This window comes from Pseudophryne corroboree, chromosome 11 (assembly GCF_028390025.1).
Source record: "Pseudophryne corroboree isolate aPseCor3 chromosome 11, aPseCor3.hap2, whole genome shotgun sequence".
NCBI classification, from domain to species: domain Eukaryota; kingdom Metazoa; phylum Chordata; class Amphibia; order Anura; family Myobatrachidae; genus Pseudophryne; species Pseudophryne corroboree.
The window spans coordinates 209,513,770-209,533,542 of NC_086454.1; the positions used below are offsets into that span (position 1 = coordinate 209,513,770).

The 19,773-nt window shown below is 46.2% G+C and overlaps 1 protein-coding gene and 2 pseudogenes across 1 annotated transcript in view; 2 read left to right on the forward strand and 1 right to left on the reverse strand.

The window, feature by feature from the left end:
• LOC134969339 (capping protein, Arp2/3 and myosin-I linker protein 3-like) overlaps positions 1-19,773 on the forward strand; it is a 1,162,896-nt gene that overhangs the window by 766,666 nt on the left and 376,457 nt on the right. The window contains exon 14 of the mRNA XM_063945252.1: positions 7,894-7,975. Coding sequence (XP_063801322.1) covers positions 7,894-7,975 — 82 coding nt within the window. The remainder of the gene's footprint in view (positions 1-7,893; positions 7,976-19,773) is intronic.
• On the reverse strand, positions 14,100-14,218 carry LOC134971511 (5S ribosomal RNA; annotated as a pseudogene).
• On the forward strand, positions 17,251-17,369 carry LOC134971512 (5S ribosomal RNA; annotated as a pseudogene).

Genomic DNA, 19,773 nt, shown 5'->3' on the forward strand with positions numbered 1-19,773 from the left:
TTTGAGCTCAGCAATCATCATTAGTATCAGCACTTATATACTCACCCCATGCTGCTTGTAAACAACCATCAGAAACAGATGTCTCATCTGTGTCCACTCCACACACCCTTATGCTGGATACACACTGGCTGATATATCAGCCATATAGTTGTGCAGCCAATAAATCGTTAGGTGCATCAGCAGGTGTGTACCAGCAATGTGTCTGTGAGTGACATCATTCACAGGCTTTTCAAGTTGGCACTGCAGATGCTGCTGGCCAATAGATCTGCAGATACTGTATATTGGCGCATAGTGCTATATGTACGGGCGATCTGCTAACCACCTATACACTTGCTGCAGTGGCAAATGTCACAGCTGGGCAGGCAAATTCAAATGACTGCCCAGCTGCAGGACAAGGACCGACATCATGCTGCCGATCACAAAATGTGTACACTTACCTTGTTCGTCCACTTGGTTGGTGCAATGGTGGGTCCACCAACATATCTGTCAGGTGTGTACCCAGCCAAACAGACCATGGAAGTCAGTCTCACTGCACTTCCATGTTACATAGTTACATAGTTAGTGAGGTTGAAAAAAGACAAAAATGTCCATCGAGTTCAACCTGCCATAGAAAATTATATATCACTTAGATGCTGTAACCTTGGATATTTCTATCAGTTAGGAATTTATCTAATCCATTTTTGAACTTTTTTAGTGAGTCCATCATTACTACCTCCTTTGGTAGAGAATTCCAAATTTCTCTTACATCCTAGAAGATGCTGGGGACTCGGTAAGGACCATGGGGTATAGACAGGCTCTGCAGGAGACATGGGCACTACAAAGAACTTTTAGTATGGGTGTGCACTGGCTCCTCCCTCTATGCCCCTCCTCCAGACCTCAGTTAGTTTTTGTGCCCAGAGGAGATAGGGTGCATTACAGAGGAGCTCTACAGAGTTTCTCTAAATAAAGAATTTTGTTAGGTTTTTTATTTTCAGGGAGCACTACTGGCAACAGGCTCCCTGCATCATGGGACTGAGGAGAGAGAAGCAGACCTACTTAAACGATAGGCTCTGCTTCTTAGGCTACTGGACACCATTAGCTCCAGAGGGAGTCGGAACGCTGGTCTCACCCCGCCGTTCGTCCCGGAGCCGCGCCGCTGTCCTCCTCGCAGAGCCGGGACCGAAGCCCACCACTGGAGGGGGGGGGCTTGATCCCTCAGCACTAACAGCGCCATTTTCTCCACAGAACGCTGCAGAGAAGCTGGCTCCCCGGACTCTCTTCTGCTGAACTCGGTGACAGAGGGCTGGAAAAGAGGGGGCGTGGGGGGGGGGGGGCATTTTCAAGGCGCAGTGAGTGTATTACACATTGATTGGTGATAAAAGCGCTATATGGGTTATTTTCCAGTATCTGTAGGCGCTGGGTGTGTGCTGGCATACTCTCTCTCTGTCTCTCCAAAGGGCCTTGTTGGGGAATTGTCCCCTTATAGATATATCCCTGTGTGTGGGGGGGTGTCGGTACGTGCATGTCGGCATGTCTGAGGCGGAAGGCTCGTCCAAGGAGGAGGTGGTGTGAATGGGTGGTGTGTCTCCGTCGGCAACGCTGACTCATGAATGGATGGACATGTGGCATTTGTTAAATGCAAGTGTGGCCTTATTACATAACAGACTGGACCTGGCAGAGTCCAGGGAAAAAGCTGGGGGTCAATCCACGGATTGGGCTGGGTCACAGGGCCCGTCGGGGTCTCAAAAACATCCCCTATCCCAAATAGCTGACACTGATACCGACACGGATTCTGATTCCAGTGTCGATTATGATGATGCAAGATTGCACCCAAGGGTGGCAAAGGGTATTCAGTGTATGATTATTGCAGTGAAAGAGGTTTTTCATATCACGTATGACCCCTCTGTCCCTGACACAAGGGTGCACATGTATAAGGAGAAGAAACCTGAGGTAACCTTTCCCCCTTCTCATGAGCTGAACGAGTTGTTTGAAAAAGCTTGGGAAACTCCAGATAAAAAACTGCAGATTCCTAAAAGGATTCTTATAGCATATCCTTTCCCTGCTCAGGACAGGGTGCGTTGGGAATCCTCTCCCAGGGTGGACAAGGCTTTGACGCGCCTGTCCAAGAAGGTAGAGCTACCGTCTCCAGACACGGCAGCCCTCAAGGATCCTACTGATCGCAGACAGGAGATTACTTTAAAGTTTATTTATGCGTATACAGGTGTTTTGCTCAGACCGGCAATAGCATCGGCATGGGTATGTAGCGCAGTTGCAGCATGGACAGATACCTTGTCAGAGGGCATTGATACCCTAGACAGGGATACCATTTTATTAACATTAGCCCACATTAAAGACGCAGTCTTATTTATGAGGGACGCTCAAAGAGACGTTGGGCTGCTGGGTTCCAGAGCCAATGCGATGGCTATTTCTGCGAGGCAAGCTCTATGGACCCGCCAATGGACGGGTAATGCAGACTCCAAGAAACATATGGAGGTTTTACCTTACAAGGGTGAAGTGTTGTTTGGGGAGGGGCTCGCGGACCTGGTTTCCACAGCTACCGCGGGTAAATCTAAATTTTTACCTTTTGTTCCCCAAGAGCAAAAGAAAACTCCACAGTATCAGATGCATTCCTTTCGGTCGCATAAGGCCAGAAGAGGTCGGGGCTCCTCTTTCCTTGCCAGAGGTAAGGGTAAAGGGAAAAGAACACCTGCGTTGGCTAGCTCCCAGGAGCAAAAATCCTCCCCGGCTTCTAAAAAATCCACCGCACGACGCTGGGGCTCCCCTAAGGGAGTCCGCACCGGTGGGGGCACGTCTTTGACTTTTCAGCCAAATCTGGATTCTTTCAGAAATGGATCCTTGGGCAATCGAAATTGTTTCCCAGGGCTACAAGCTGGAATTCGAAGAGGTGCCCCCCCAGCCAATTTTTCAAGTCGGCCTTGCCAGCTTCACCACCGGAAAGGGAGGTGGTGTTAGCTGCAATTCAAAAGCTGTGTCAACAGCAAGTGGTGGTCAAGGTTCCCCTGGTTCAACAGGGAAAAGGGTATTATTCAACCCTGTTTGTGGTCCCGAAGCCGGATGGTTCGGTCAGACCCATTTTAAATCTGAAATCCCTAAACCTGTACTTAAAAAAGTTCAAATTCAAGATGGAATCGCTCCGAGTGGTCATATCCAGCCTGGAAGGGGGGGATTTTATGGTGTCACTAGACATAAAGGATGCATACCTTCATGTCCCCATATACCCTCCTCATCAGGAATACCTGAGATTCGCTGTACAGGACTGTCATTACCAGTTTCAGATGTTGCCGTTTGGGCTTTCCACGGCCCCGAGGATTTTCACCAAGGTAATGGCAGAGATGATGGTGCTCCTGCGCAGGCAGGGAGTAACAATTATCCCATACTTGGATGATCTCCTGATAAAGGCGAGATCGAGAGGCAAACTGCTGGAGAGCATGTCGCTCTCCTTGAAAGTGCTCCAACAGCACGGTTGCATTCTCAATCTGCCAAAGTCACAATTGGTTCCAACGACTCGGTTATCATTCCTAGGCATGATTCTGGATACGGAACAAAAGAGGGTTTTTCTCCCGATGGAAAAAGCCCAGGAACTCCAGAACATGGTCAGAGACCTGTTAAAACCGAAAAGAGTGTCAGTCCATCAATGCACTCGAGTACTGGGAAAAATGGTGACAACCTACGAGGCCATCCCCTTCGGCAGGTTTCATGCGAGGACATTTCAGTTGGACCTTCTGGATAAGTGGTCCGGGTCCCATCTTCAAATTCATCAGAAAATAAGCCTGTCCCCCAGGGCCAGGGTGTCTCTTCTGTGGTGGCTGCAGAGTGCCCACCTCCTAGAGGGTCACAGGTTCGGCATTCAAGACTGGGTTCTGGTGACCACGGACGCAAGCTTCCGAGGATGGGGAGCAGTCACACAAGGAAGAAATTTTCAGGGACTATGGTCAAGCCAGGAGGCTTGTCTACACATCAACATACTGGACTTGAGGGCCATATACAACGGCCTACGACAAGCAGAGAATCATCTTCGGGGCCTCCCGGTTCTGATTCAATCAGACAACGTCACAGCCGTGGCTCATGTAAACCGCCAAGGTGAGACAAGGAGTAGAGTGGCGATGGCGGGAGCCACCAGGATTCTTTGCTGGGCGGAAAATCACGTAAACGCTCTGTCAGCTGTCTTCATTCTGGGAGTGGACAACTGGGAAGCAGATTTCCTCAGCAGACACGATCTCCATCCAGGAGAGTGGGGACTTCATCAAGAAGTTTTTGCAGAGATAACAAGTCTTTGGGGAATTCCTCAAATAGACATGATGGCGTCATGCCTCAACACGAAGCTTCAACGGTATTGTGCCAGGTCACGGGACCCTCCGGCAGTAGCAGTAGATGCCCTAGTGACACCATGGGTGTTTCGGTCGGTCTATGTGTTTCCTCCTCTTCCTCTCATCTCAAAAATGTTGAGACTCATAACGCAAAGGAGAGTGCAGGCAATACTTATTGTTCCAGATTGGCCTCGAAGGGCCTGGTACTCAGATCTTCAGGAAATGCTCACAGAAGATCCGTGGCCTCTTCCTCTCAGAGAGGACCTGTTCCAGCAGGGGCCATGTGTGTTCCAAGACTTACCGCGGTTACGTTTGACGGCATGGCGGTTGAGCACCGAATCCTAGCTGAAAAAGGTATTCTGGAGGAGGTCATCCCTACTCTACTAAAGGCTAGAAAAGAGGTGACGGCAAAGCATTATCACCGTATTTGTAGGAAATATGTTTCTTGGTGTGAAGCCAAGAATGATCCTACGGAAGATTTCCATCTGGGCTGATTTCTCCACTTTTTACAGACAGGAGTGGATATGGGCCTGAAGTTAGGCTCCATTACGGTACAGATTTCGGCCTTATCTATCTTCTTTCAGAGGGAATTAGCTTCTCTCCCAGAAGTCCAAACGTTTGTGAAGGGAGTGCTGCACATCCAGTCTCCCTTTGTGCCCCCAGTGGCACTGTGGGACCTTAACGTGGTCTTAAACTTTCTGAAGTCTCACTGGTTTGAATCTCTTCAAACAGTTGAATTAAAATTTCTCACGTGGAAGGTGGTCATATTATTGGCCTTGGCATCTGCAAGGCGGGTGTCCGAATTGGTGGCCTTGTCCCACAAGAGCCCCTATTTAATTTTCCATGTGGATAGAGCTGAGTTGAGGACACGTCCTCAATTTTTGCCTAAGGTGGTTTCTTCTTTTCACATGAACCAAACTATTGTGGTGCCTGTGGCTACGGAGGACTAGGAGGACTCCAAGTCCCTGGCTGTGGTCAGAGCCTTAAAGATTTATGTAGCCAGGACGGCTAGGATTAGGAAAACAGAGGCTCTGTTTGTCCTGTATGCAGCCAACAAGGTTGGCGCTCCTGCTTCTAAGCAGACTATTGCTCGCTAGATCTGTAACACAATTCAGCAGGCTCATTCTACGGCTGGATTACCTTTACCAAATTCTGTAAAGGCCCATTCCACTAGGAAAGTGGGCTCTTCTTGGGCGGCTGCCCGTGGCATCTCGGCATTACAGCTTTGCCGAGCAGCAACTTGGTCGGGTTCAAACACTTTTGCTAAATTCTACAAGTTTGATACCCTGGCTGAGGAGGACCTTGCGTTGGCTCAGTCGGTGCTGTAGAGTCATCCGCACTCTCCCGCCCGGTTTGGAGCTTTGGTATAAACCCCATGGTCCTTACGGAGTCCCCAGCATCCTCTCGGACGTAAGAGAAAATAAGATTTTAAACTTACTGGTAAATCTTTTTCTCCTAGTCCGTAGAGGATGCTGGGCGCCCGTCCCAGTGCGGACTAAATCTGCAAGACTTGTATATAGTTGTTGCTTTCATAAGGGTTATGTTGCAGTTGGAATCGGTTTTTGACTGATGCTGTTTTTTGTTCATACTGTTGACTGGTTGTGTATATTCCAGGTTATATGGTATGGTTGGTGTGGGCTGGTATGAATCTTGCACTTAGATTAACAAAATCCTTTCCTCATATTGTCCATCTCCTCTGGGCACAGTTCTCTAACTGAGGTCTGGAGGAGGGGCATAGAGGGTGGAGCCAGTGCACACCCATACTAAAAGTTCTTTGTAGTGCCCATGTCTCCTGCGGAGCCCGTCTATACCCCATGGTCCTTACGGAGTCCCCAGCATCCTCTATGGGCTAGGAGAAAAAGATTTACCGGTAGGTTTAAAATCTTATTTACTGCTCTTACTGCGAAGAACCCTTTCCTCCGTTGTGTATGACATTTTTTTTCTTCTAACCTCAGGGGATGTCCTCATGTCATTTTTTTTGATAAACAGATCGTCTGATAAGTCCTTGTATTGTCCCTTAATGTATTTATAAATATTAATAATGTCCCCTCTCAGCCACCTCATTTCCAGTGTAAACATATCTAACCTTGTAAGTCTTTCCTCATAATTCAGTGCCTCTAACTCCTTAACCCTTTCGAGTTCCAAGATATCTTTTTTACAGTGTGGTGCCCAGAACTGTACACAATATTCCAGGTTCGGCCGTACCAATGATTTATACAGTGGCAGGATTACACTCTCATCCCTTGTCTCATGTTACCCAGGGTTGGATACGATATGCCGGTTGACGGGATGCTGGCTTTCAGGATTCTGACAGCGGCTTTCCGACAGCCATAATTCCAGCAGTGAGGGCATCTGCACTTGAGACGCTTCGGGGCCGGTGGAGAGCTGTGCTTGCCACGGGTTCTATTCTCCCTCGGGTGGTGGCTTGTACTGGGATCCCGAACGCTGTGATCCTGACAGCCGGTATATTAACTACATCCCCCATGGAATCAGTTGTGTGCAACTGCATGTACACTGCCTAGTAATACCCATTTCATTTAAAGAGTGATCTGTCAATGGATGGATCAGATAGTTCCATTCTTTCATTCTCTGTCCACGTGCATATGCATAGTGAGAAGCATGTGCAGTTTGTGAATCTTTCAATGGTGCATGCACAAGCTGCACAAATTGGTACTGTCCTGTATGTGTCTGCAGTACTGTACTATATGTGTACTACTTAGAATTAGTCCCAAAGTTTGTAATGCTGATGAGTCATTTAGTGGGAAATGTAGGCATGAACTCCTTACTTTGGGGACAGGAGTGGCTCCAGAGGTGGGGCTGCAGCACGGTTAAAAATTCAAATAGGGGAGCCACTCCAACTGCCAGTGAGTCATTTTAAAATGGCAGTTGGTGACAGTTGGTGTGGCTCCCCTATTTCAAATTTGAACTGACCTGCAGCCTTTTCTCTGGAGCCACCACTGTTTGTGGATAATACCAAGTATGGTTGCACAAATTCCTATGTCTTAAAAACAAAATAAAAAAAATAAAATGAAACTTTGGGTATATCCGTGGCTGACACTTGTGATCTGCCAATAATGCTCTGCAAAGTTTGGCATTTCAGAAAAGCCCATCATTAATTAAGTCCTATTTTTTCAGCATTGCAACAGTTAAGTTTTCCATGTTCCACTGTAATTGAATTACCTGGCTTGGTCTGCCTGTATACAGTATGTCCCGGAACTTGTGAGGGTATGTTGTCTGCAATACACAGGGGCTTAAATGCATACCTGGTGCATGGAGGCTAAATGGATGGTGGTGTCCATCGTACAGAGATATGCCTCTGTGAATTGTAAGCACATGCACAGTTGAGGGAGCAAAGGAGGGAGCAATATGATTACATTATCAAAGTCACTGTGCTGGTGACTCATCAGTATATCTGGACAACACAGTTTCCATATTGCTGTGAATTGCCGCGATAAGGAATCCTAATATTTGAGGGCTTATCACAAATGATGAGAACAAAGTTTTACTTTACCAATTAGTGCACCAAATATTGTGAGACCACGTGGTTCAATGAGGTGGACTATAATAATTTTTTTTTTTTTTTAAGCTCTGTTCATCAGGAGGCCAAGTGATACAAGACATGATATTTGATGTTAATGCAGTCAGCACCTTGGATTTATCAGGAAATGGTATGTACCAAAACAGTAGTAGAATGTATTTATATTCTGAGTAAAAATGGTAATTCAGAAAAGTGCGACTACACTATTTTTGGGCAAATATGCCTGTTTTTATTAGACATGAGCGGGTTCGGTTCTCAGAGAACCAAACCGTACCGAACTTCACCATTCGAGTCTGGTTCCGAGTCAGGCTCGGGTTTTCCCGCCTGACTTGGAAACCCAAACGAGGCAAAACGTCATCATCCCGCTGTTGGATTCTCGCAGGATTTGGATTCCATATAAGGAGCCGCGTGTCGCGGCCATTTTCACTCCAGTCTCGGAGAGCGTAGTGAGAGGACGTGTCTCCGTCCTCAGTGTCTGTGTGGGGGTGGGAAAGTGGGGTGGCGAGTCTAGTGCTGTGTTGTGCTGATCAGTCCAGTCCAGTGTAGTCAGTGTCTTATGCTGCATCAGTCCAGCCAGTCACAGTGTTGTCTGAAGCTGTAACCTGTCTGTGCTGTAATAGTGAGTGTTGGATTTCTTGTCACAATATACACATATACTGTATATATATATTAGAGATGAGCGGGTTCTATTCCCAAAGAACCGAATCCCCACAAAAACTTCACGCTCCAAGCCCAGATCCGAATCCGGCTCGGGACTTCCCGCCAGACTAGGAGACCAGAACGAGGCAAAGCATCATCATCCACTGTCGGAATCTCACGGGTTTTGGATCCCATATAAACAGCCGCATGTCACTGCCATTTTCACTCCGGACTTGGAGAGTGAGGGAGACAGACCTATGTCTCTCTCTGTGGGTGGTGACATCGGCTGGGGTTAGTGTTTGCTCTGTAGCGGTGCTGCTGCAGTCACTGTACTGTACCTGTGCTGTGTTAGGGGTGCTGTCCTGACTGTCTTGGCTGTCACTGGTGTTTCATGTGCTGTTACGGCTGGGTGCTGCAGCTATATATGGGTGTTGCTGTCACTGTGTTGTACGGGGTGCAGGGGCACTGTCCTCCTCCTGTATGCTGTAAAATATAGGGGTGCAGCTAGCCCTGTATGTTATAAACTTTCAGGGGTGCAGTTGTTAACAAATAAAAGCACACTGCTCCTGTATGCTGTAAAATATAGGGATGCTGCTGTTTAAATAACATTACACTGGCCCTGTATGTTGTAAAAATTCAGGGGTGCAGGTTTAAAAAATTACAAGCACACTGCTCGTGTATGCTGTAAAATATAGGGGATCTACAGTTCAAATAAAATTTCACTGGCACTGTATGCTGTAAAACTTCTGGGGTGCAGTTGTTAAACATTACAAGCACAGTACTCCTGTATGCTGTGAAATATAGGGGTGCTGCAGTTAAAATAACAGTACACTGGCCCGGTATGTTGTAAAACTTCAGGGGTGCAGTTATTAACAATTACAAGCGCACTGCTCCTGTATGTTGTAAAATATAGGGGTGCTGCTATTCAAATAACAGTACACTGGCCCTGTATGTTGTAAAAATTCAGGGGTGCAGTCATTAAAAATTACAAGCACACTGCTCCTGTATGCTGTAAAATATAGAGGTGCTGCTTTTCAAATAACATTACACTGGCCCTTTATCTTGTAAAAATTCAGGGGTGCAGTTGTTAAAAGTTAAAAGCACACTGCTTCTGTATGCTGTAAAATCTAGGGGTGCTGCAGTTCAAATAATATTACACTGGTCCTGTATGCTGCAAGAATACAGGGGTGCTGTGAAAATAAAGGGGCACTGTTCTGTGTGCTGTAATAATAAAGGGGTGCTGTCCTGTGAAATGGAGAACAACAATTTGGAGGAAAAAATAGTGGAAGATCAGGAACCACTTCCAGTTCCTAGTACTAGTGCTGAAGCTGCTGCTGCCACCAGTCATGACATTAAATATGCAATTTCATCAGCGTCGTCTGCTAAGGCCGATGCCCAATGTTATAGAGGGCATGTAAAATCCAAGACGCAAGAATTAATAATCAGGGGAAAAAATAAATTATCTGACGAGACATGTAAAATTGGCAATATGCCATTCACTACACGAAGTGGCAAGGAAAGGCTAAAGCCTTAGCCTATGTTCACGACTGGTGGTTCAGCTTCTCATGCGGATGGAAGCCCTCCTCCCTCTCGAAAAATGTAAAAAATTAAGCTTGTTAAAGCACAGGAAAAATCAACTGTGCGTTCAGAGATATCACAAATCCCCAAGGAGATTCCAAGTATGTCTGCGGTTGCGATGCCTAGGCCTGACCTTCCCAAGACTGTATGGAAAGAAGAGGCTCCTACCACCATTTGCATGCCCCCTGCAAGTGCTGGGAAGAGCACCATCAGTCCAGTTGCTGATATTGAGTTTGAATTTGTCACTGTAGACATACACAAGGATGAGGAGGATATAGGTGTAGCTGGCGCTGAGGAGGAAGTTGACGATGAGGATTTTGATGGTGATGTGGTTTGTTTTAATAAAGCACCAGTGGAGACAACTGTTGTCCGTGGGATGAGAAAGCCCATTGTCATGCCTGGGCAAAATACCAAAAAAGCCACATCTTCGGTGTGAAATTATTTCTCCATAAATCCGGACAACAGGTGTCAAGCAATGTCTTGCCTTTGTCAACCTGTAATAATTAGGGGTAAGGATGTTAACCACCTAGGAACATACTCACTTATACGTCACCTGCAGAGCATTCATCAGAAGTCATTGTCAGGTTCAGAAACTTTGGGCAAGAGCGTAAGCAGTCCACTGACAAATAAATCCCTTCTTCCTCTTGTACCCAAGCTCCTGTAAACCACACCACCAACTCCCTCAACGTCAATTTCCTTTTCAGTCAGGAACGTACTGTAAGTATTCCTGCAGGCCATGCCACTGGCATGACTGACGAGTCCTCTCCTAATCGGGATTCCTCCGGATAATCCTGCTGCTGCTGTTGGTGCTGCTGGGAGTCGATCGTCATTCCAGAGGGGAAGTCGGGAGACCACTTGCACTACTTAAACTAAGCAATTGACTATCCAACAGTCCTTTGTGAGGAAGATGAAATATGACAGCAGTCACCCTATTACAAAGCGGATTACTGAGGCCATAACAACTATGCTGGTGTTATATGTGTGTTTGGTAACTGCGATTATTGCAGTGGGATTTAGACAGCAGATGGACCTACTGTGTTTCCCTGGTACCAAATCCCATCTAGATCCCACTTCACTAGGAACAGTGGCGTAACTACTGCCCCCGCAGCCCTCGCGGTGGCTTGGGGGCGAGGGGCTGCGGGGGCACCACTGATTTAGCGCAGATTGACATGCGGACAAGCGTCCGCATGTCAATCTGCTCCTACTAACCCTCCCTGCTGTAAGGAGGGACACGGAGGGCACAGCGCGCGCCTCTCCTGTGTCCCCTCCTGCATCTCCGGCGGCCGCGGGTCTAATAAAGGAAGTGCCGTTCGTGAGCTCTGATTGGCCCACGAACCGGCACTTCCTCTATTAGACCCGCGGCTGCCGGAGATGCAGGAGGGGATGCAGGAGGGGACACAGGAGAGGCGCGCGCTGTGCCCTCCGTGTCTCTCCAGAACAAACCAGCGGCGGCGGCATATATGGCACTGGGGGAGAATATCTGGCACTGGGGGGCATATGTGGCACTGGGGGGGGGGATCTGGCACTGGGAGCATATGTGGTACTGGGGAGGAATATCTTGCACTGGGGGCATATGTGGCACTGTGGGGGAATATGTGGCACTGGGGGGGAATATCTGGCACTGGGGGCATATGTGGCACTGGGGAGGAATATCTTGCACTGGGGGCATATGTGGCAATGTGGGGGAATATCTGGCACTGGGGGGAATATCTGGCACTGGGGGCATATGTGGCACTGAGGGGGAATATCTGGCACTGGGGGCATATGTGGCACTGGGAGCACAGCCCTAGCAGCAAGCACTACCTCCTAGCAATGAGCATGACACCCAGTGCATGAAACCCCTGGCAACGAGCACGACACCCAGTGCATGAAACACCTGGCAATGAGCATGACACCCAGTGCATGATACCCCTGGCAACGAGCATGACACCCTGAGCATGAAAACCCCTGGCACCGTGCATGGAACCAAGAGCATGAAACCCCTGGCAACGAGCATGACACCCAGTGCATGAAACCCCTGGCAACGAGCATGACACCCAGTGCATGAAACCCCTGGCAACGAGCAGGTAATTTAAAAGTAATTAGAAGCTTTACTGTAGGACTTAATGTGTGGGCATTACGGTGTGTGGCATAATGTATCACGGACATTGCGGTGTGTGTCATAATGTGTCACAGGCATTACGGTGTGTTGCATACTATATCACGGGCATTGTGGTATGTGGTATAATGTCTCAGGGTCATTGCAGTGTGGCATAATGTATAACGGGCATTGCGGTGTGTGGCATAGGGTATAACGGGCATTGCGGTATGTGTCAGGCATTACAGAGTGTTGTATACTATATCCCGGGCATTGTGGTATGTGGTATAATGTATCAGGGGCATTGCAGTGTGTAGCATAATGTATAACGGGCATTGCGATTCCTGTCATAATGTGTCGGAGGCATTACGGTGTGTGGCATAATGTGTCGGGGGCATTATGGTGTGTGCATATTGTGTCATGTGCATTATTGTGTGTGGCATAATGTCTAAGGGCCATTGCAGTATGTGGCATAATGTATACTGGGCATTACTATAAGGAGGAAAAATTACAAATATTGTAAGGGGCATGAATCAGGATTATTTTTCTTTCCCGTGGTGGCTAACGTCTGGGCGTGCAGGTTGGAAAACTAGGGTATAACGTAGTCTTTTCCTGCAATGCCACGCCCCTTTATGTGAAGCCACGCCCATCCCAACGAAGCTACACACCCTATTTTGCGGCGCGCGCACATTTATCCCTTTTAATAGTGCCAATTATGGGGGATGGGGGGGGGGCGCCGAAGAATTTTTTGGCTTGGGGGAGAAAAATTTCTAGTTACGCCACTGACTAGGAAAGTGATTCCCAGACATTATAAGGGGGGTCAGTCCGAGTTTTTTTGCTCATTGACGATTTTCGCTATGCTGCGATTTGCTGCTAAATGCGCATGCGCATGGTATGCAGCATGCATGCGCTAAGTTATTTAACTAAAAACTTTGCAGATTTGCTGGTGTTCGTACGACGCTTTTCAGTCGCACTGCTGATCGGTAAATTATTGACAGGAAAGGGGCGTTTCTGGGAGGTAACTGAGCGTTTTCCGGGAGTGTGCTAAAACACACAGGCGTGTCAGGGAAAAACGCGGGAGTGTCTGGAGAAATGGGGGAGTGGCTGGCCGAATGCATTAAGAAAAGTTTCCTCATTGTCCTTAAAAATGCGGTTGTTGTATCCAGTGTCCACTTAACCACAGACATGTGGACAAGTGGAGCAGGGCAAATTAAGGACTACATGACTGTGACAGCCCACTGGGTAGATGTATTGCATCTCGCAGCAACAACAGAAGCGGCACCAGTAGCAGAATCTCACAAACGCTAACTCATTCCTAGGCAGGCTACGCTGTGTGTCACAGCTTTCCGTAAGAGGCACACCGCTGACAACCTCTTACAGAAACTGAGGGACATCATCGCACAATGGCTTACCCCACTTAGACTCTCCTGGGCATTTGTGATATCGTATATGTACAAGGAGAAAAAGTATGACTCTTGTTTGGGCGCACTCTTATTATATTTTCTTAAATGATGGTCAGTAAGTGATGAGCCTAAAACTTAATAATGTCGTCTTTAGCTTGTACTCTTTTCCACACATAAGAACTCAAAACAAGATAAATTCAACATGAGTAGCCATGATTATATAGTACGGGAAATATGTCTGGAAGAAAAACATTTTTTGTTTCAAAATAATGTGTGAAATGTTCAGATCTTAATTATACCTGGATAATTGCATATCGGAAAGGTAGCTACATCTCAAGCTGCCTCCGTCTGCCAAAGATCTGTACAAACTTTGTTTGTATTAATGCGGCCCTAAATAGGGTTAAATTAGTGAGTGGGAGAACCCACACACTGTTTAACAATTCTAATAGTTTGCCACTATCATTGATAAGTAAATCGTAACAATTGGAGATTAAAGGAGTAGTAGGATTAAGTATAAGTGGTGATACTGCTGTTGGCGTTATTACCATAGGGAAATCTTCCTACTTCACCGGGTATTCCCTAGCAGTCACCTGTCTAGGTACTGACCCAGCCCACCTCCGTTTAGCTTCCAAGATCGGACGAGATTGGGCGTGAACGTAGGGGTATGGTCGTAGAGAGAACTTGCCCTACATCACCAATGAGAGTGCACCGAAACGGAAGGATTGATTCCTTCTCGGGAGAAAAAATAATAATAAGACTGTAATATAAAATTGGGTGGGTAACGGTAGACGGATAAGTGTGAATCTGCTGTCCACGTTAGACTGGCGAGACGTGTACCTGAGGGGACACGTCCGCCAGAATCGTGGATGAGAGTTCACAGAAGGAAGAAAAGTAGGAACGTAGTGTAAGAATTTAAGAAGTATTGTGAGGACAGTTGATTAGATGCTCTAGGTCTCCTTTCGGTCACCTTTGATTCACACACTCCTATTCACAACAGTACATTTCCTCCTTTTCTCCCCCAGTCCAACTAATTTCATATACTTTCTAACCTACTCCGTACCACCACAAGGCACTATTTGTACAGGCATACACCCTATTAAAATCATGCATACCAAGTACTGTTATGCTCCACAAATACAGGTAGTTTCCTGGGTATGCCAACCCAGGTGAACACTGTATCTCACCCAGTTATACTCATCCCAATTATTCACATTAACATTCATTTCTCCCACATTTTTTCTTCATTTTATCTTTATTTTCCCAACTATTCCCCTTCCCCCTCCTCCTTCCCCTTCTCCCTCTCTTCCCCACTCTGATGCTTTTCAAACCTCCTTTATTACAGTTTTATCTTATTATATATATTTATTTATTTTATTTTTTATGTTCATTATTTTTTATCATTATTCTTGATATTTAAATTTATTTTTATTCCCCATTCCCCAGAATTAACATGGGCGCCACCGTTTAATTGCATTTCCCCTCACATTTAAATATAGACTCAATTATAATCTGCCAATACAGTATAGACAGGAGGTGGGCGGAGCATCTTGGCCGCTCTCCCCCTTCCATTGTTGTCCGATCCACGAGTGTATCCTAGCAACCTCACTGTGCCCAGCCGATTTGGGCGGAAGCTCAACTGACCACTTCCGCCCTCAGAGAATTACAGCTTCCGCCCACTTATCACCGAAGCGCGTCACAAGCACCATAGCAACCCGCTGGTGTTTGGTATGGGCGGAGGCTTAGGTAACAACTTCCGCCCATACACTTTCACCAGCGCACACCGCCGATCGCGGCCCCCACCCGGATGACTACAATCCAGGCGCCAGTAACCTGGGTCCTTTCCAGTCTATCCTAAGCCCGCACAGCGGGACAGTAACTACGAGTCACTCTCCCGGGCCACATCACAGCCACACAGTGAGGGCGGAGGTGATAAGTACAACTTCCGCCCTACTTTGGCAAATCTAGTGATAACAGTTAGTCCTCCCCCAAACTACAAGGTCGCTGATAAGACTACCTGCTCAGTGTAACCCCGCCCTCAGGACCAGTCATTGGCTGACATCAATTACAGGTTCCATTAAATACTCAGGCCTCTGACTCTTAGGAGCTGCTCAGAATGAAAGTGAACAAGCCCGTGACCGGGTGAAACGCGTTTTTCTAGTGGGCACCTCTCCTGTCTGACATCTGAATGGGTGATATTGTGGGCACTTTGCCTGTCTGACACTAGAATGGGTGATATTTAATGCCCTACCTGAATGTAGTAGCCTAATATTGGCCAACTGTATTTCATGTGGGTACTTTCCAACATAAATGTTAACTGCTACAGAACCCTATGATAGGGGAGCGTATTTAATTAATTTGTTCCCCGCTTTCTTAGCGGGCACACCGCCTGTTGGCTGATTTAAAGTCACAGGACATATCGATTTTTTTCTGGGTGATATTCTCTGCCCTTTTTGATTAAGCATTTCTGCCTTAGTTCAATATTTTCAAGGTAGACCGTGTTGCATGTACATGCACTCCACTATGCAAGCAAATTGTGATGTAACCTGGTGACATAACCTTGTGATAGGGGTGGATAATTGGTGACCCCGCTCTTTCTTCGGGCACACTGCCTGTTCACTGGCTGAAGAGGTTAAATCTATAAAAAAAATTCTGTCTTAACTGGCTCAAACCCTTACGCCTCAGCCAATTACATTGTGTGTCTCAGAAAACATTGTTGCTATTTACATAGTTTATGCTCCTAGAGAATGAGCACAGTATATCCGCTTAATTCTTTTGTTTATGCATATTAAGCATTAATATCTCTGTATATATTCATGATCACAGGGATTGATTTTGTTTGATCCTCCGCTCAATTCTTTTGTTTATGCATATAAAGCAACAATATCTCTGCATATATTCATGATCACAGGGATTGATTTTGTTTGATCCTCCGCTCAATTCTTTTGTTTATGCATATTAAGCAACAATATCTCTGCATATATTCATGATCACAGGGATTGATTTTGTTTGATTCTGCAAGTAGCCTGCTCTAGGCAGCGCTTCAAAGGCATATTCTATGTGTTTGTCCCTTTGAGGACTTGTCACCAAGGGGATTGTTTGATTGGTGACAATTCATCAGTCTCACTTACTATCTTGTGTAAATACAAGCAATAACCGTTACTAACAGTAATATACTTTGCCACTGTCATAAGTGACCATCTAGATTTTTTTCAGGTTATGATACCAGTTTTCGGGTTCTTTAATAGGATGTGTTAAACATACATAACCCCGTATTCAGCGGATTTAGCACCAATTATATGAATTTGTTGGTCTGTGTATGGTCATCATGATTACATTCATCGTTTTTTCCTCCTTTTCTGTGGTACCTGCATGATACCTTTTACCGTCACCAAGACTCACTATATTGAAACAATACAGGTGACCGAAAGGAGACCTAGAGCATCTAATCAACTGTCCTCACAATACTTCTTAAATTCTTTCACTATGTTCCTACTTTTCTTCCTTCTGTGAACTCTCATCCACGATTCTGGCGGACGTGTCCCCTCAGGTACACGTCTCGCCAGTCTAACGTGGACAGCAGATTCACACTTATCCGTCTACCGTTACCCACCCAATTTTATATTACAGTCTTATTATTATTTTTTCTCCCGAGAAGGAATCAATCCTTCCGTTTCGGTGCACTCTCATTGGTGATGTAGGGCAAGTTCTCTCTACGACCATACCCCTACGTTCACGCCCAATCTCGTCCGATCTTGGAAGCTAAACGGAGGTGGGCTGGGTCAGTACCTAGACAGGTGACTGCTAGGGAATACCCGGTGAAGTAGGAAGATTTCCCTATGGTAATAACGCCAACAGCAGTATCACCACTTATACTTAATCCTACTACTCCTTTAATCTCCAATTGTTACGATTTACTTATCAATGATAGTGGCAAACTATTAGAATTGTTAAACAGTGTGTGGGTTCTCCCACTCACTAATTTAACCCTATTTAGGGCCGCATTAATACAAACAAAGTTTGTACAGATCTTTGGCAGACGGAGGCAGCTTGAGATGTAGCTACCTTTCCGATATGCAATTATCCAGGTATAATTAAGATCTGAACATTTCACACATTATTTTGAAACAAAAAATGTTTTTCTTCCAGACATATTTCCCGTACTATATAATCATGGCTACTCATGTTGAATTTATCTTGTTTTGAGTTCTTATGTGTGGAAAAGAGTACAAGCTAAAGACGACATTATTAAGTTTTAGGCTCATCACTTACTGACCATCATTTAAGCACATATAATAAGAGTGCGCCCAAACAAGAGACATACTTTTTCTCCTTGTACATATACCTTTGCTTGCCTTTTATGAATCTGGGCGCACCGCCATACGGACAGACAGGAATTTCTAAATATTATTGTCCATTTCTGGCTCTCAGATAATTTACTATGTATTTTTGAATCTAGGTCTGTGCAGGATCAAAAACCTTTGCTTTCTCATTTGTGATATCGGACAACACCACCAATATTGTGCGGCATTACATCTGGGAAAATTCCAGCACGTCCCATGTTTTGCACATAGAATTTATTTGGTGGTACAGATTTTTTTTTTTAAATGACAGGGGCGTGCAGGAGACGCTGTCGATGGCCCGAAAATTGTGGGCCATTTTTCGACATTTAGCCACTCCGTACCGAAGACTGGAGCGCCAGCAAAGACTCCTGAACCTGCCCTGCCATCACCTGAAGCAAGAGGTGGTAACGAGGTGGAATTCAACACTCTATATACTTCAGAAGATGGAGGAGCAGCAAAAGGCCATTCAAGCCTATACATCCACCTACAATATACAAAGGAAGGGGAATGCACCTGACTCAAGCGCAATGGAGAATGATTTCCGTGTTGTGCAAGGTTCTCTGACCCCTCGAACTTGCCACACGTAAAGTCAGTTCAGACACTGCCAGCTTGAGTCAGGTCATTCCCCTCATCAGGCTTTTGCAGAAGTAGCTGGAAGGAGGAGATAATACGGAGCTATTCTCCTAAGTATGTAGGACTTGTGGATGGAGCCCTTCATTCACTTTACCAGGATTCAAGGGTGGTCAGTCGGTTGAAATCAGAGCACTACATTTTGGCCACCGTTTTCGATCCTAGGTTTAAAGCCTACGTTGTATCTGTCTTTCTCGCAGACACTTGTCTGCAGTGGTTCAAAGACCTGCTGGTGAGAAATTTGTCAACTCAAGCGGAACGTGGCCCGTCAACAACTCCTCCTTCATTTTCTCCCGCAACTGGGGGTGCGAGGAAAAGGATAACATTTCCTAGCCCATCCGCTGGCAGTGATGGAGGGCAGGCAGCAGCAAGTGTTGACATCTGGTCCGGACTGAATTAGCTGCAATGATTACTGACATGTCTACTCTCACTGCATATGATGCTGTCACCATTGAAAGAATGGTGGAGGATTATATGAGTGACAGCATCCAAGTAGGCATGTCAGACAGTCCGTATGTATACTGGCAGGAAAAAGTGGCAATTTGGAGGCCCTTGCACAAACTGGCTTTATTTTACCTAAATTGCCCCTCCTCCAGTGTGTACTCCGAAAGAGTGTTTAGTGCAGCCGGTAACCTTATCAGCGATCAGCGTAGGAGGTTACTTCCACAAAATATGGAGAAGATGATGTTCATCAAAATGAATTATAAATTCCTCTGGGAAGACCTTTACCAGCAATTGCCTACAGAAAGTACACAGGGACTTGTGATGGTGGATTCCTGTGGGGATGAATTAATACTCTGTGAGGAGGAGGATGTACACAGTGAAAGGAGTGAGGAATCGGAGGACGAGGATGAGGACGACATCTTGCCTCTGTAGAGCCAGTTTGTGCAAGGAGATTAATTGCTTCTTTTTTGGTGCGGGGATTAATTGCTTCTTTTTTTGTGGGGGCTGAAACAAACCAATCATTGCAGCCACAGTTGTGTTGCAGACCCTGTCGCTGAAATTATTGGTTTGTTAAAGTGTGCATGTCCTGTTTATACACCATAAGGGTATGTGGGAGGGCCCAAGTACAATTCCATCTTGCATCTCTTTTTTTTCTTTGCATTATGTGCTCTTTGGGGCCTAGTTTTTAAAACTGCCATCCTGCCTGCCACTGACGTGCCACTCCTTGATGGGCCAGGTGTTTGTGCCGACCACTTGTGTCGCTTAGCTTAGTCATCCAGCTACCTCGTTGCACCTCTTATTTTTTCTTTGCATTATG